Source organism: Camponotus floridanus, unplaced genomic scaffold, assembly GCF_003227725.1.
Source record: "Camponotus floridanus strain SB8 unplaced genomic scaffold, Cflo_v7.5 scaffold67, whole genome shotgun sequence".
Taxonomy (NCBI): domain Eukaryota; kingdom Metazoa; phylum Arthropoda; class Insecta; order Hymenoptera; family Formicidae; genus Camponotus; species Camponotus floridanus.
The window spans coordinates 868219-884343 of NW_020229835.1; the positions used below are offsets into that span (position 1 = coordinate 868219).

A 16125-nucleotide genomic window follows, 5' to 3' on the forward strand; every position below is an offset into this window, starting at 1 on the left:
ATATTTTTAACTTCTGGTTCCGGCCGGAAATGGGGGATTCAGACCGGAAGTGCATTTTTTTAAATGAAACTCCCTATTTTTTATTGCATATTCTTGTAGCTTACCTCGAGAGCTTTCCAAAACACTATAATAAATTATTTTTCCATGAAGTACTTTTCGAGTTATCGAGGGTTGAAATCATTTCTTAATTTTACATAAACCATAAAATATCTTGTAAAATATTCATTTTTCGATTATCTTACCTTAATACTTTTATGTACAAAATAATGAGAGAAATCAATTGGTGTAAAGAAAACACATAGTTGTTTCTAAGAAAAAATATGTAATTTGCAATTAACAATTCGATACTTTTTCTTAAAAACAACTGTATGTTTTCTTTACACCAATTGATTGTTCTCATTATTTTGTACATAAAAGTATTAAGGTAAGATAATTGGAAAATGAATATTTTACAAAATATTTTACGGTTTATGTAAAATTAAGAAATGATTTCAAGCCTCATAACTCGAAAAGTTCATGGAAAAATAATTTATTATAGTGTTTTGGAAAGCTCTCGAGGTAAGCTACAAGAATATGCAATGAAAAATAGGGGGTTCCATTTAAAAAAATGTACTTCCGGTCTGAATCGCTCATTTCCGGCCGGAACCAGAAGTTGAAAATATCACCATTCGATAGAGCTCACCCGATTTATAAAGAAAATGTTTTTGCTTTTTTGAAATAACCACTTCTCTAGTTTTTAAATGGGTACAGATGGTCTGAAACACCCTGTATAACTGTTATTTAATGTTTGCTGGTTTACTATCTCTCATTCAAATTCCAAAATAAAAAAGGAAATTATTACAGCGGAAAATAATGAAGAACAGATCGGTGTTTCTTATTGATAGAAACTGATTTATTTGACATCGCACATCTTAACCTTTTTGTTATTATTTAATAAAGTTGCACAGGGGACGCTCCCTGGGACTTGTATCCCAGCAAACACCAAGTAACAGTTATACAATTGTTAGTTATAAATTTCCACTCGACAATATAACTGTTATATGTTATATAACAGTTACATAACATGTTACAGTTATATTGTCGAGTGGGAAATTACAACTAACAATTATATAAATGCTACTTGGTGTTTGCTGGAATGTGTATTATACAATATTATGTTAGATAAAGACCAGTAGGTTGGCGAAAAAATGGATTATGATTTTTCGTAATCGTTATTTCCGACATATCGGGCCGTGTATGAAATTCGCAGAATTAACACGAATTAATTAACATTTTTTTTTGTTACGCGCGTCCTCACTCGCTAACAATCATCGATCAATTGTTAAAACAACCTATATCTTGTACTTTACATTTTTCAGAAAATTTTCTTTCTTACACAATTACATAAAGAAGACGGACACGTCCGAGGATAAATTGGACGTTAATAGTCCCGTAGAAAATTTCGACGGGGAAACAATAGCGAGATACAATTCTTTCTTACGTCATCGAACACCTAAGAACCCGTTTTCTCTCTCAATATGAGAAAGCTGACGTTATTTAACTTTTTATGTAAACTTTTAAGCGTTAAGATCTCACTCTGACATTAGACGGTATTTATTATTTTATTTCTCGCGCGATGATGTTTATAACAATTCCCTATAATAATCTTGGCATCCACCCGTCTCATCGGTCACATTTCTCGGCTTCCTTTTTTTTTATCCATATATCAGCTACATAATATTAATATATATATATATATCTATTGGAGTATTTCACGCGCTACATAAAAGATAGATGTTACATTTACGATTTAAATAAAGACAAAAACGAGACAGCTGTCAGTTGGAGGACAAAGAAGGTCCGTGCAACTTTACAAACGTTCCTCTCGTCATCCTGGCGACATATAGTAATCGCAGGTGAATGGAAATGGAATGGAAAGAGCTTCCTTAAACGGCTAAGGACTCGCGCCTCCTTGAGGCCATAAAAAATTATAGTATAACTATTTACAATAATTATAATAACTAATGATAACTTATATTAATTAAAATAGTATATTAATATTAATTAATATTTTATTAATATTATATTAATTAAAATATTATATTAATATAAATATTATATAAATATATTATATAAATATTATATTAATTAAAATATTATATTAATATAAATATTATATAAATATATTATATAAATATTATATTAATTAAAATATTATATTAATATTATATTAATATTATATTAATGAATTAAATTAAGATGCTATTAAAGCGACTCTTTTTGATTGATCCAGAACGATTAAAATGGAATATAAATTGAAAAGAGTAGGCAAACAAGTTTTTTTTGATTCAAAGCTTTTCATTCACCTATCGCGATACTATCTGTGCGTTGTTACACCTTGAAAATTATTATCAGTCTTCCTTCACGCATTATATCGGCTTTATCTGTTATCCTTTTTTCTTCCATCTCTCGTAATCTGTCCAGCAAACAACTGTCTCAGAATTGAATCCACGTATCACAGAGCAGTTCGTATTCTGCTACGAAAGGTTTCTCATCGATCGGGTGATCTTGAAGGGAATCTGCTCGGGCTCTTGCGTAAAATCTCGTCCTCTCCCATTCGACATTCCTTTCCCACTTTGATCTCCTCTTCTTTTTTCAGCTCGCTCTCTTAACGAGAAGTATAAAAAACTATGTACACAGGTGCACTTCCGTTGCGCTCTCATGTCAACCGAGTACAAATAACGTTAGTTATCCTCATCTGCCTGTTTTTCCACCGCTGAATATCGGTGGACGGGATAAAAAAATCTCCTTCACCATCTAATAATTTGCATGAGCAATCGGTACAGCTTTCTTAATGGAAGTGATTCAACTGTTGGACTCGATATAATTATGACAATCAACATCAAATAGTAAAAAAACGATAATTTTCTGCTTATATACGCGCTTAATTCTTTTCTATTTTTATTTCATATTGACTGTATTGATGGATAAGAGAAAACTTGGTACTAGTCACATTTTATATAATAATTAATACCGAACTTTCTCTCTATCGCATAAGTAGTCACGCGTTTATAACGCTCTTGCCTCTATATCAGATCTTATCTTGCACAATATAATAGCTAAAGGGCAGATTCACCCGTCCACCGTTCGTTTAAAAATGCTCGCTGTTCGGATGCACTTTGAGAGTCATACCGGGAGATTTTCAAATAATCACTAACGAAATACGATAATAGTCCCCAGGCTATTTTCCTCTTTCGTATAACCGTCAAAGTGTGTAATTGTGAGATAAACTTATCTTAATAATATATTTTACATTTTCGATATTTCATTAGATTTATAATAGACTCTCATAATGTACGTCATGTCTTTTTCAAGCGTCCAACGATCCATTCCAGACCCTGGTACAGCCTGAAACAATTTTTTTTTCGTACTTCAGATTTTATCTCCTCCGTCACAAGAACAATGTGCAACTGTTGCTCGTAGATTTCGCTATCTTACCCCTCTCCCGTGAGAGCACAACAGCTCTGTATGTGCCACTGATGCTTTTTGATAGACGTCAGATCCAGCTGTCGCGAAATCTCAGCCGCTGTCATGCTGCCCTTCAAGTCTTGCTTGTTGGCGTAGACCAGAACATTGGCCTTGCTCAACTCCTCGTGATTCAGCATGGAATACAGCTCCTCCCTAATTACACCGAGTCGCTCCCGATCTGTACTGTCTATGACCATAATGATAAACTCGGTGTTTGTGTAATAAGTGGACCAGGCGGCTCTCAGACTCTGCTGGCCACCTAGATCCCACATGATAAAATGAATGTTCTTCCACACCACTTCCTCCACGTTAGATCCGATAGTCGGAGACGTGTGGACAACCTCGTTCATCAGGAACTGGTACAATATAGTTGTCTTCCCGGCGTTGTCCAGACCAACCATAACGATCTTGTGCTCTGAAAGCAGTGAAACTTTTTAGCGATACAATTTTTACAAAGAGCTGAAATATTTTGTAGAGGATCTATAATGGGTTACAAGTAATTGTTTGTTGAAGAATATTATTGCTCAAAGAGTGACTCAACTTTAGGTTGATAAGGCTAGAATAATAATGATGGTATGAAAATATTGATAAAAATTTTATAACAAGCATAACATTCTTTTATACTAACGATCTTTTACAATATATGAAGGAGTGTAATATAAAATAAAGATATGGGAGGATACTTATCAAAGAACCATCAGACTTATCAGAAGAATAAATTTTGATAAGAGGTAGGGTAAAATTCTAAATCCAGAGAATTCGACAAATTGGGAGAGCAGGCTCAAACATTTGCAACTAAAAATATTGAGAAATATTAAAGATTCTAAAAATTAAAATATTGAGAAATATTAAAGATTCCAAAAATAAAAATATTGAGAAATATTAAAGATTCCAAAAATAAAAATATTTCATATCAAGAGATAAAAGAATTGTAAATCGCCAATAACAGTTGCACTCGAGAGCCAGGTTTTAGATCGAAGAAACCATGACTTGACAGCATATGTTAACAAATTAGAAAGTAGGCCGATGTACATTGACAGAGAATTTCTAAAACATACTATCATCCAGTTTGCTGCACAACTGATCCCACTTTCCAGGACAATCCTAGCAAAACAAATAATCCAAAGGACAATAATATTGAACAATAAATTTTCCAAGAAGCCCAACAAGCTTCCAGATGGTCCCACGTCGGTTTAATAAAATCAAATCATCCTCGCTCGTCGATTAAATCTTCGGAAAATCCTCGAAGATGTTCGACTTCCTGGACCTTCCATCGCACGTGTCATCATCGTAAACATAAGGACAATACTAGAGGAGCCAAGGAGAGGAGAAAGCTTGCGCAAATGCTCACCTTCGTTGCCGAAGAGGCTCCACAGCTTGGCAAACAGCAGTCCCATGTTGCTTCTCCTTCTGGCCTTCCTTTATCTATCGTCGTCGTCGAAAAGAGCCCGCTTCTCGCTCGCGATTAGGAGAGAGCCTCGGCGGCAGGATGGTTCATTGTCTCGGGGTTATGTTCGGCCTCGGCGACGAGGATACCGACGAGGGCACCGCGTCATAATCGCGTCGAAACGTCAACAGACGCATCCAGGAGTCGCAGGATCCGAGAGGCAGACGCGAGAGGAAGAGAGGAAGAGAGAAAGACTCCGAGTATCGCGGGCGATCCGTTCACTACGATTGCGAGGAGGCCCGATCAGGCGAAGCGCGACATGTTCAGGTTGCTCCGCGCAGTCAGCTGACGTTTGACGTTTGGCGGCGCTGCCGGCCTTGGATTCGTCCGCCTCGTTTTCTCGTCTTGACAGTTTCGACTCGCGACTCTCGCCTCACTTCAATTCGTTTCACCTCTCGTCGAGCGTGATCCCCTGCTGAGACGCTTGGTTTTTCGATAGCACGTGATTTTACGCCATTTTGCGACTCGTCTCTTCTATTAAATAAAAGTATCTGTTTATCGCGTATACGTGTATCGAGGTGGACGACGAAATCGAGAGGTGAAAAATATTGAGAAATATTAAAGATTTAAGAAGGTAGAACATGAAACTCATAATGACATTATTATACGTCACCTAAAAGTCATTTTAGAATCATTTTAGAATCATAATGATCTCATTTGATATACTTTTCGCAATGTTTTGGTGACTTATTTTTGATATTATATTGACTATATTATATTGACTATATATATATATATATATATATATATATATATATATATATATACATACAATATTATAGTATATATAGTACATGTATGTATTATATGTATATATTTTAATTACATTTAACAAACATAATCTTTTTAAAATTATATAACGCGATTATTCAACTTAAAAATTTATGATTCTTTTTGTCATCTTTAACTCATTTTTTAATCATTTTTGTTTAGGTAACTTTTAAGTGATAAATAAAATCATGATGACGTCATAATGGGGGTAGAACTAATGATGTCATAAGTTTCATGACATCATTAGTTCTATCCGGAGTCTAAAAATTAAAATATTGAGAAATATTAAAGATTGTAAAAATTAAAATATTGAGAGATATTAAAGATTCCAAAAATTAAAATATTGAGAAATATTAAAGATTCCAAAAATTAAAATATTGAGAAATATTAAAGATTCTAGAAATAAAAATATTGAGAAATATTAAAGATTCTAAAAATTAAAATATTGAGAAAAATTAAAGATTCTAAAAATTAAAATATTGTATATCAAGAGATAGAAGAATTGTAAATCGTCAGTAATAGTGACTTCTTTCTTATGATACTTGAAATGAAATATATTTCTCATCGATTTAAATGTAATTTATTATTCGGATTGAGAAGACACAGTGGAATTAAAATGATAAAGGAGGATGAAAATAATCCCGTTCTTTTTATGAATTTGATTTAATTTAATTGATAAAAAAACGCGCTAATATAATTTCATCAATTGCATGATTGTGAGAGCTATTGAATTGACTTATGACACAATAGCTACGCACACAATCGGTTTGTCTTTCATTTTGCGTCGAAAAATCGTCCGGATTTATCAGGAGAATATACTTAGGTTAGAGGTAAATCACCCTGAAGTAGTAAATTCAAATCCAGAGCTAATTTCGCGGTATTAAGAGGACATGATAAGGAGGAGGCTCGCGTGACCTCTTCTAAATCCTGCTCTCCCAACATCGAAAACTTTGCGCCAGAGTTCGCGACTCACTTTAGTTCAGTTCAATTCTTTTGAATCGTATATATATGATTTATTTCTTTGTGTTCGCGTACTTCTTATTGAAATATATTCTCCCGGTAACCTTGACGATTTTTCGAAGGTATCAAAGTATACATATTTCCACCTCTCGCTGTTTAAAGGTCTATTTACACATATCCGTGTGAGTGCCGTATCAGTGTCGTGTCAGTAACATCCGTAATGTATCAGTGATGATATATCCGTATAGTTTGATCAGTTTGAACTCAGTGATTTTCAAGATAACTCAGTTTTTTATATTTAGGATGCGATAAATCGTATAGCACGGGATATTGACGCACTAATTCAATAAGTTGTTCATCATTTATTTTTACAAGCCTAAAAATGTCTATATAAATATAGGTATAAGCTTATAAAGAATTTTCCATGTCAAGCAAATTACTTTTTTTTAAGTCAAGATGTGGATTTGAATGCAAATAAAATATTATATTAAGCATAATTTTACTGTAAAATTTTATCGTAAAATTACACAATATAATATTTCACTTTCATCTAAATCCACGATTTGATCCGAGTGATCTGCTTGGCATCAAATACTCTATAAATAAATTTACTGACCGTTGTAATGTATCCGTGAAAAAGCAAAAATATCGTTTGCAATAAACACAATATTACTATGCGGATACTGAACTGAAACTGAACGATCCGAATATGATACTGCGTCGGACATGTGTAAATACGTCCATCTAAAAACAAAAAAAGGAATTTATCATCACTGATACTGACGAAAAATCACGGAATTTAACGGATACGACACTGATACGTCACGGATATGTGTAAATAGACCTTAAGAGTCATTTTTCGTCGCAAGTTAAAATGCTTTATCATGATTTTTTTTTCTCCCCAGTCCCGTACGAGAACATTGCACTATAATGGAATTTTGCTTTGTTAACCATTCGCCTGGAATTTATGTCGGAAAAGATATTTTGAAACTGGAGAACCTGATAAAAAAATATTAATTAATTTTATATAATAATAATATAAATTATATAAATTGTAAAAAATATTAATTAATTTTATATAATAATATAAATTATATAAATTATAAAAATTATTTTTATATAATAAAAATAATTTTATTATTTTTATAATTTATAATTTTTTGTATAATAATTTATTATAAAAAATATATATTTAAATTACTTATTTATTTCAATTATATTACAGTTATATTACAATTTTATTTTAATTATATTACAATTATATTACATTTTAATTAATATAATTAAAATTAATAATATATTACAATTATATAACAATTATATAACATTTAATTTAATATATTATTATATTACAATTATATTACATTTTAATTAATATAATTAAAATTAATAATATATTACAATTATATAAGATATTTAATTTAATATAAAAAGTATTATATATATATATAAAAAAAATTGCAAATAAATATTTTTGACATTTCAGCTGGAGATGTTCCGGAATTCAGTTCCACGAAACGATGTCCTCGCCTTCGAAAGGGAATCTCTCTCAAGGGACGATTCGCACAAATTGATTGATAAGTTGGCGTCATAAAATCGGGCATTTTGTGCGATACTCGTAACGCTGCATCATCGTTATGACAACTTTGGTGCCGATGGCGAGGCTCGAATCGAAGGCCCTGCTGACCCGGCGCGTTTCACGATTGGCTCGCGACGTATCAGCTGACGTCGCGAGGAACGTGTCGGGCACGTCGTCCGACACGGACTTCGTTCACGTTCGTTCGCCGACGAGGTCGGAAAGCGTGACGACCACTTGTTGTTCCTGTCGTTCGTTTTTGCGTCTTCGATCCTGTTCCTTCATCGCGCGAATAATCACACGGAATAATCCGCAAATATGAGTGCCCCGTGAGTATCTTCCTCGTGTTTATTTTCCTAGGAAATTCCATGTGACGTGGAACGAGAATATCGCACGAGGGGAAAATTATTCGGTCGCTTCGAGCACCTTGAATTTAATTTACGAGCGTGCGAATTCATTCAAATCGTATATAATATCGAATATCTAATCAAGAGATTAAGCCTATCTTAATTCATCGTTAATTACCATGAAATTGTTATGGTCCAAGTTGTGTATTATATGTATTCTGTATTATAATATAATATATTATATATTATAATTTATTATATTATATATATTATTATAATTATTATATTTTATTAATATATTTTATTTTATTTTATTATTATATTTTATTTTTATATTTTATTATTATATTTTATTATTATTATTATTATATATATTATTATAATTATTATATTATATTATTATTATATTATATTATATTATTATTATTATAATTATTATAGTTTGAATATTGTCGAGAGTTAAATCATGGAAAATATTTCGCATTGAGCTGTTTAGGCAATTGTAGAATTTTTTTTCAGTACATATAGGTGTAAGAAGACAATAGATTTTTCTTGTCGAATTTCAATCGAATAACATGTTTTCTTGTCTTTTAGAGTAGCAGATATTGCCCTCATCGGCTTGGCAGTGATGGGACAGAATTTAATTCTGAACATGAATGACCACGGATTTGTCGTATGTGCATATAATCGTACCACTGACAAGGTCAAATCTTTCCTCGAGAATGAGGCCAAGGGTACAAAAATCATCGGTGCTTATAGCTTGAAGGAAATGGTCGGTACTTTGAAGAGCCCAAGGAGAGTAATGTTGCTAGTGAAAGGTAATCCATTTTATTGCAATTAAAAATCTACAATTATATATAATTATTACATAGAATTATATATTATATACAGGGTGGCCCCGAACGTTCTAACCAGACTTTGAGATCTTATAGGAAATTTAATTCTGAACAAAAAATTTCATATAAACATGGGAGAAATGCTTCCTTAAGAAATTATTGCTCAAAAACCTCTGATGAAGGAAGAGCAAAAAGTGAAAAGAAATTGAAATAAAAAGAAAATGAAACTAAATAAATTTTTTGAAAAACATCTTTATTCATTTTCTACTATTACGTGCTATTACTAAAATATTAGTTAAAAAAAAAAAATTATTTTATTTTCATAAAAGAAAAAGATTTTTATTTTTTATTTTTATCGTTTTTTTCAAGAAATTTATTTAGTTTCATTTTCTTTTTATTTCATTTTCTTTTCATCTTTTACTCTTCCTTCATCAGAGGTTTTTGAGCGATAACTTCTTAAGGAAGCATTTTTCGACCCATGTTTATACGAAATTTTTTGTTCAGAATTAAATTTTGTATAAAATTATTTTAATTTTATTTACTATTTACTTATTAGTATCTATTTTATATACTTATTTTTATTTACTTTATTTACTTATTACTATCTATTTTATATATTTTTTTTTCTAATTTTATTTTTATATATAATTTTATATTATTTTATATTATTTTAATTTTGTTTTAAATTCAGAATTAAATTTCCTATAAGATCTTAATGTCTGGCTGGAACGTTCGGGGCCAACGTGTATATTTTGTCCTGGACAAAATTAACGCATAATTTTTTTTTCACTTTTTCTTTAAAAGCTGATATTTAAATTTTAACGAAAAATTTTAAAGAAAAAATTATTCTTTAATTTTGTCCAGGAGTGTATAATAAATGCTACGATAATAATACAATCTGATGTTATATCTGATGTAGCTGGAGCAGCCGTTGATGCCTTTATTGAGCAGTTAGTGCCTCTTCTTTCTCCCGGAGACATTATCATTGATGGTGGTAACTCTGAATATCAGGACACTGAGAGACGTACCAAGGACTTGGAGAAGAAAGGGCTTCTTTTTGTGGGCAGTGGAGTCAGTGGAGGTGAGGATGGCGCCAGATACGGACCATCCTTGATGCCTGGTGGCAATCCTAAAGCATGGCCGCATATTAAATCCATCTTTCAAGTATGCTTAGCTTATCATTGTTTGTAAGATGAAAAATCCATGGAAAATTTTACTCAAACACTGATACTTTTTTAGTCGATTGCCGCGAAAGTCGACGGAGAACCGTGCTGCGATTGGGTCGGCGAAACCGGCGCGGGACACTTTGTCAAGATGGTGCACAACGGCATCGAGTACGGCGACATGCAGATCATTTGCGAGGCGTATCACATAATGCGGGAAGCTCTGCAGCTCACGCAAGAGGAAATGAGCGCGACGTTTGACGAGTGGAACAAGAGCGAGCTGAACTCGTTCCTGATCGAGATCACGCGCGATATACTCAAGTACAAGAACGAGAAGGGCTATTTGCTCGAACGCATCAGGGACACTGCCGGCCAGAAAGGCACCGGCAAGTGGACAGCCATCGCCGCCCTGGATTACGGCGTCCCAGTCACGCTGATCGGCGAATCTGTGTTCGCCAGATGCCTGTCTGCGCTGAAGGACGAACGTGTGGAGGCGAGCAAAATACTAACGGGTCCGAATCTGGTGTATGAGGGCGACAAGAAACAATTCCTCGAGAACTTGAGGAAGGCCTTGTACGTCGCGAAGATTATCTCGTACGCGCAGGGCTTTATGTTGTTAAGAGAGGCTGCCAAGGTCCATAATTGGAACTTAAACTATGGTGGAATAGCGTTGATGTGGCGAGGTGGCTGTATCATAAGGAGGTAAAATTGGTAGAAATGAAAATTTATACGACTTTCAACCTTGCCGACTTACGTCGATATCACATCAATCTTTGTCAGATGATCTTATATTTTTTTGTAAAACAAGCAAGAAGATATAAGTGTCAAGGTTGTATATAATGTTCCAAGGATACATTTCATATCTAGTGTCATAGAGGCTCTTGAGATAATTCTCGTTTCTCCCAAAAGACATAGTTTATTATCTCGTCAAAATAATATCTTGTATTACACTTAAAGCAGAGAATATAATTGCATAGATATGTATCACACGATAACAGTTACATATATATTTTATTTATATATACAGGGTGTTTTAGACCATCCGTATCCATTTAAAAACTAGAGAAGTGGTTATTTCAAAAAAATAAAAACATTTTCTTTATAAATCGGGTGCGTTCTATCGAATGGTGATATTTTCAACTTCTGGTTTCGGCCGGAAATAGGCGATTCAAATCGAAAGTGCATTTTTTAAAATGGAACTCCCTATTTTTCATTGCATTTTCTTGTAGCTTACCTTGAGAGCTTTCCAAAACACTATAAATTATTTTTCCATAAAGTACTTTTCGAGTTGAGGCTTGAAATCATTTCTTAATTTTTAAACCATAAAATGTCTTGTATAATATTCATTTTTCGATTATCTTACCGTAATACTTTTATGTACAAAATAATGAGGAATCAATTGGTGTAAAGAAAATACATAGTTGTTTCTAAGAAAAAATATGTAATTTGCAATTAACAATTCCATATTTTTTCTTAAAAACAACTGTATATTTTCTTTACACCAATTGATTGTTCTCATTATTTTGTACATAAAAGTATTAAGGTAAGATAATTGGAAAATGAATATTTTACAAGATATGTTACGGTTTATGTAAAATTAAGAAATTATTTCAAGCCTCATAACTTGGAAAGTATTTAATGAAAACTAACATAATTGTAGTGTTTTGGAAAGCTCTTGAGATGAGCTACAAGAATATGCAAAAGCATATAAGGTGTCCCATTTAAAAAGTTGGAGCTGACCTTCACGTGACCTTCGGGTGGCTCTTCAAGATTAAACTAATGACATCATCATATGTCCCCCTTGAAACCATACAACTTTTGTCTGAACAATTTTTTTATATTCGGCTTACCAACGGAGTTATTCAGGTGGCCTGTTTTAGATGCCTCACCCTGTATAAGATTAAAATATATAGAAACATACGTATCTCTGAAGAGCAAAATTACAGTTATAATCTTTTTGCAGCGCATTTCTGGGAAATATAAAATCGGCCTATGACAAAAATCCGAAATTGTCCAACTTATTGCTGGACGATTTCTTCGCCAAGGCGGTGCAGGATTGCCATGAAAGCGCCAGGATAGTGGTGGGCGCCTCTGTGAAGATTGGCATACCGACTCCTGCTCTGTCATCAGCTCTGGCCTTCTACGATGGATTCAGAATGGGTCGATTGCCGGCGAATCTACTGCAGGCGCAACGAGATTACTTCGGCGCTCATACGTATGAATTGCTCGGCGAGGAAGGGAAGTTTGTTCATACGAACTGGACCGGACACGGCGGGAAAGTGTCCGCCTCCACGTACGACGCGTAAAATTAAATTGAACTCGGAGGACCTCTTCGGTCGATAATGTACAAAAATTACGATTGCGAGAAAAAATTGCGATAGTAAGAGTATGATATAAGTATTTGTGATTTTACAGATGTTTATAATAAGTGCAAACGCAACATAAGATATTTATCATAATTATAAACGTATCTTCCCGCGAAAAACAGTTAAATATGATTTAAATACGGTTTATATTGCTTATTTATATGAACTAAATTAAACTCAAATAAAAACCAAATGTCAAATTCAAAAGTAATTAAATTTAAATATGTTTTCAATATGCATCGAAATTAAATTTGAATACGTTCTTGCTGTTAGATTTAACTTGTCCAGGCATATATATGGATCATATTAATATTTAATAAGCATCTAACGAACCTGAATTTCTAATTTGATTTATATTTGGAACAAATATTAAAAAGATTTTAATTAATCATATTAATGCTGTTAATCAGTATTAATTTAAATTAAATAAAATTCAAGTGAAAGTTTTATTAAAGTTTTATTAAAAAAAATATATATATTCTATAAGTTCATATTTAACTATTTTTCGCAAGTTCAAAAATACATTTATAATTATGTTATAATTAAAATGTGAGTCACATAATAATTCCATGCATGTGATAGTTGATACCACAGAACGATAAGCGATTTTAATATTGATTACAAAATTGAAAGCTACAAATGAACAAAGATTTATATATTTCTCTTCGCGGTCTCTCTCTTCTTCATAAATATATATATATATATTTTTCATAAATATATACAAATTTTCTAGGATAAATTGCAAAGAGGCAAGTTAAAAAGAAGGCCTACATATTACAAATGTTGATTATATTGATGAAATATAAACTTGAGCTTTACAAGGAAATAGGAACGAGTAGCATGAAATTTCCTTCGACGGACCTTCCCGTGTTGAACATTCCTGTATCGTCGACCGCGACGTCTTATTTCGCTTCCGTGCGCCACGTTCCATTCGAGTCGCACGTATATTTTAGGAAACTCCGATTTGGAGGCTCGGGTTACGTAACGCGGATAACTTACATTACTCGGCGACTATGGAAGTTAACGGAGCGTTCGACGACAAGTTGTATGCGTCACGTAGGTCGTAAACAGCGAGCACAATTTGTGGGCTTATTTTTTTCCTACCGTTCGAGCGATAATGCGATTATCACTGCGTATATTGACGCAAGAACGAGAGAGAGAGGAAAGGAGAGAGCGGTCGCTCTCGAGGAAGTGGAGACATAAGACGAGCAAATTGCAGTGAAACACCGAGCTGTGATTACGGATTGCGAATCCGTCGACGTTACGTTACATTTCTCTTTCTCCTCGAGGATATTGGAGCATGACACTTTCAATTAATCTGACGTTGGAGATTCCGGAAAGAAACTTTGCGCAATTATTTTTTTTGCGCATTTTTTTTTCCATAACGTTAAGGATTTTCGATTGATTTATAGTTGGCTTTTTTGTAATTAAATTTTATCGTTATTAAGTGTATTCAAATCCGCCAGGCGTTTTATTTATTCCGGATGAGATAATTAATTAATTATAAATTAATTCTACTCGAAACTTTTCCCTCTCCAATACTGGTTTTTTCTCCTTTTTTAAATAACGCTAGTCGGCCTCGAAGCTTCCTCGTTTTATCCTCGATGCACCGCGTTTTTCTGAAGAATATTTAATATTAGCCGGGTTTTTTTTTAACATCAAGGTCGAGCTAATGTTTGTTGTACATATATTATATACACGGATTAAGAAGTTTTACACGTGCTATGAGTTTTTATTTATATCTCGATCATACGAGTATGCAACGAGAATCTGCTTATTATCGAAAGTTCAAATTTATACAAACTAAATTCTCGAAATGCGAAGAGATTCGGAGGGAGATTTTAACGTTGAATATTATATGAATCTATGATGAGATATTTAAATTCAGGATTAACAATTACGTTAATTAATCGCCATCTATCCCATCTTATTTTATTTAGAATATTACATTTTATCAATTTTATGTAATGTTGAATATTATATGAATTTTTGATATTTTTTAAACTCAGGACCAACAATTATGCCAATTAATCGCCATCTTATTTTATTTAAAATATTGCATTTTATCAATTTTATATAATATTGAATATTATATATGAATCTTTGATGAGATATTTTTTTAATTCAGAATCAATAGTCATGTTAATTAATCGTCATCTATCCCATCTTATTTTATTTAGAATATTACATTTCATCAATTTTATATAATGTTGAATATTATATGAATCTTTGATGAGATATTTTTTAAATTCGGAACCGATAATCGTGTTAATTATAATTCCCACCTATTCTATTTTATTTTATTTAGAATATTACATTTCATCAATTTTATATAATGTTCAACATTATATGAATCTTTGATGAGATATTTTTTATTCGGAATCAACAGTCATTAATTAATCACTATCTATCCCGTCTTATTTTATTTAGAATATTACATTTTATATAATCAATTTTATATAATCAAAATTCAACATTATATGAATCTTTGATGAAATATTTTTTAAATTCGGGACCAACAATTATGTTAATTATAATCCCCACCTATTCTATTTTATTTTATTTACAATATTGCATTTTATAATTTTATAATTTTATTTACAATATTGCATTTTATTCGGGACCAACAATTATGTTAATTATAATCCCCTCCTATTCTATTTTATTTTATTTACAATATTACATTTTATAATTTTATAATCTTATTTACAATATTACATTTTATAATATTGAATATTATATAAAATAGTAAATAGTAAATATTATATAATGTTGAATATTATATGACTCTTTGACGAGATATTTTTTAAATTTAGGACCAAAAATCATGTTAATTAATCGCCACCTATTCCATTTTATTTTGTTTATAACATTGCATTTCATCAACTTTATACAAGTTGAATATATGAATCCTTGATGAAATATCTGTCCACGTCAGGACCAACAATCATGTTATTAATTGTTATCTATACCGTTTTGCAATATATTTATCTGCATATATGCATTTCATCAATTTTAATCGTTGGCAATTGAAACGCAATCAGGTTTCTTTCTCTAGATATACATCATGTGTACAAAAAAAAAAAAAATAAGCGTGAATCTCTCGATTCGATTTTTCATTTCGTGCCGATTTTTGCATCTCTTGCCAAATC

At 32.2% G+C, this 16125-nt stretch overlaps 2 protein-coding genes across 2 annotated transcripts; one reads left to right on the forward strand and one right to left on the reverse strand.

The window, feature by feature from the left end:
* Positions 1–2236: 2236 nt before the first annotated feature.
* LOC105256451 (ADP-ribosylation factor-like protein 5B) lies at positions 2237–7382 on the reverse strand. The gene is made up of 4 exons (XM_020029123.2): positions 7302–7382; positions 4859–5428; positions 3478–3922; positions 2237–3387 (listed from the first exon to the last, which is right to left on the reverse strand). Exons 2-4 carry the CDS (start codon positions 4902–4904, stop codon positions 3339–3341), a joined length of 540 nt encoding a protein of 179 aa, XP_019884682.1. The 5' UTR covers positions 4905–5428; positions 7302–7382; the 3' UTR covers positions 2237–3338.
* A 791-nt stretch (positions 7383–8173) lies between these two features.
* On the forward strand, positions 8174–13346 carry LOC105256452 (6-phosphogluconate dehydrogenase, decarboxylating). Its single transcript, XM_025413458.1, has 5 exons — positions 8174–8590; positions 9203–9426; positions 10364–10608; positions 10684–11309; positions 12571–13346. The coding sequence occupies exons 1-5, from the start codon at positions 8580–8582 to the stop codon at positions 12911–12913; spliced, it is 1449 nt and encodes a 482-aa protein (XP_025269243.1). The 5' UTR covers positions 8174–8579; the 3' UTR covers positions 12914–13346.
* Positions 13347–16125: the final 2779 nt, after the last annotated feature.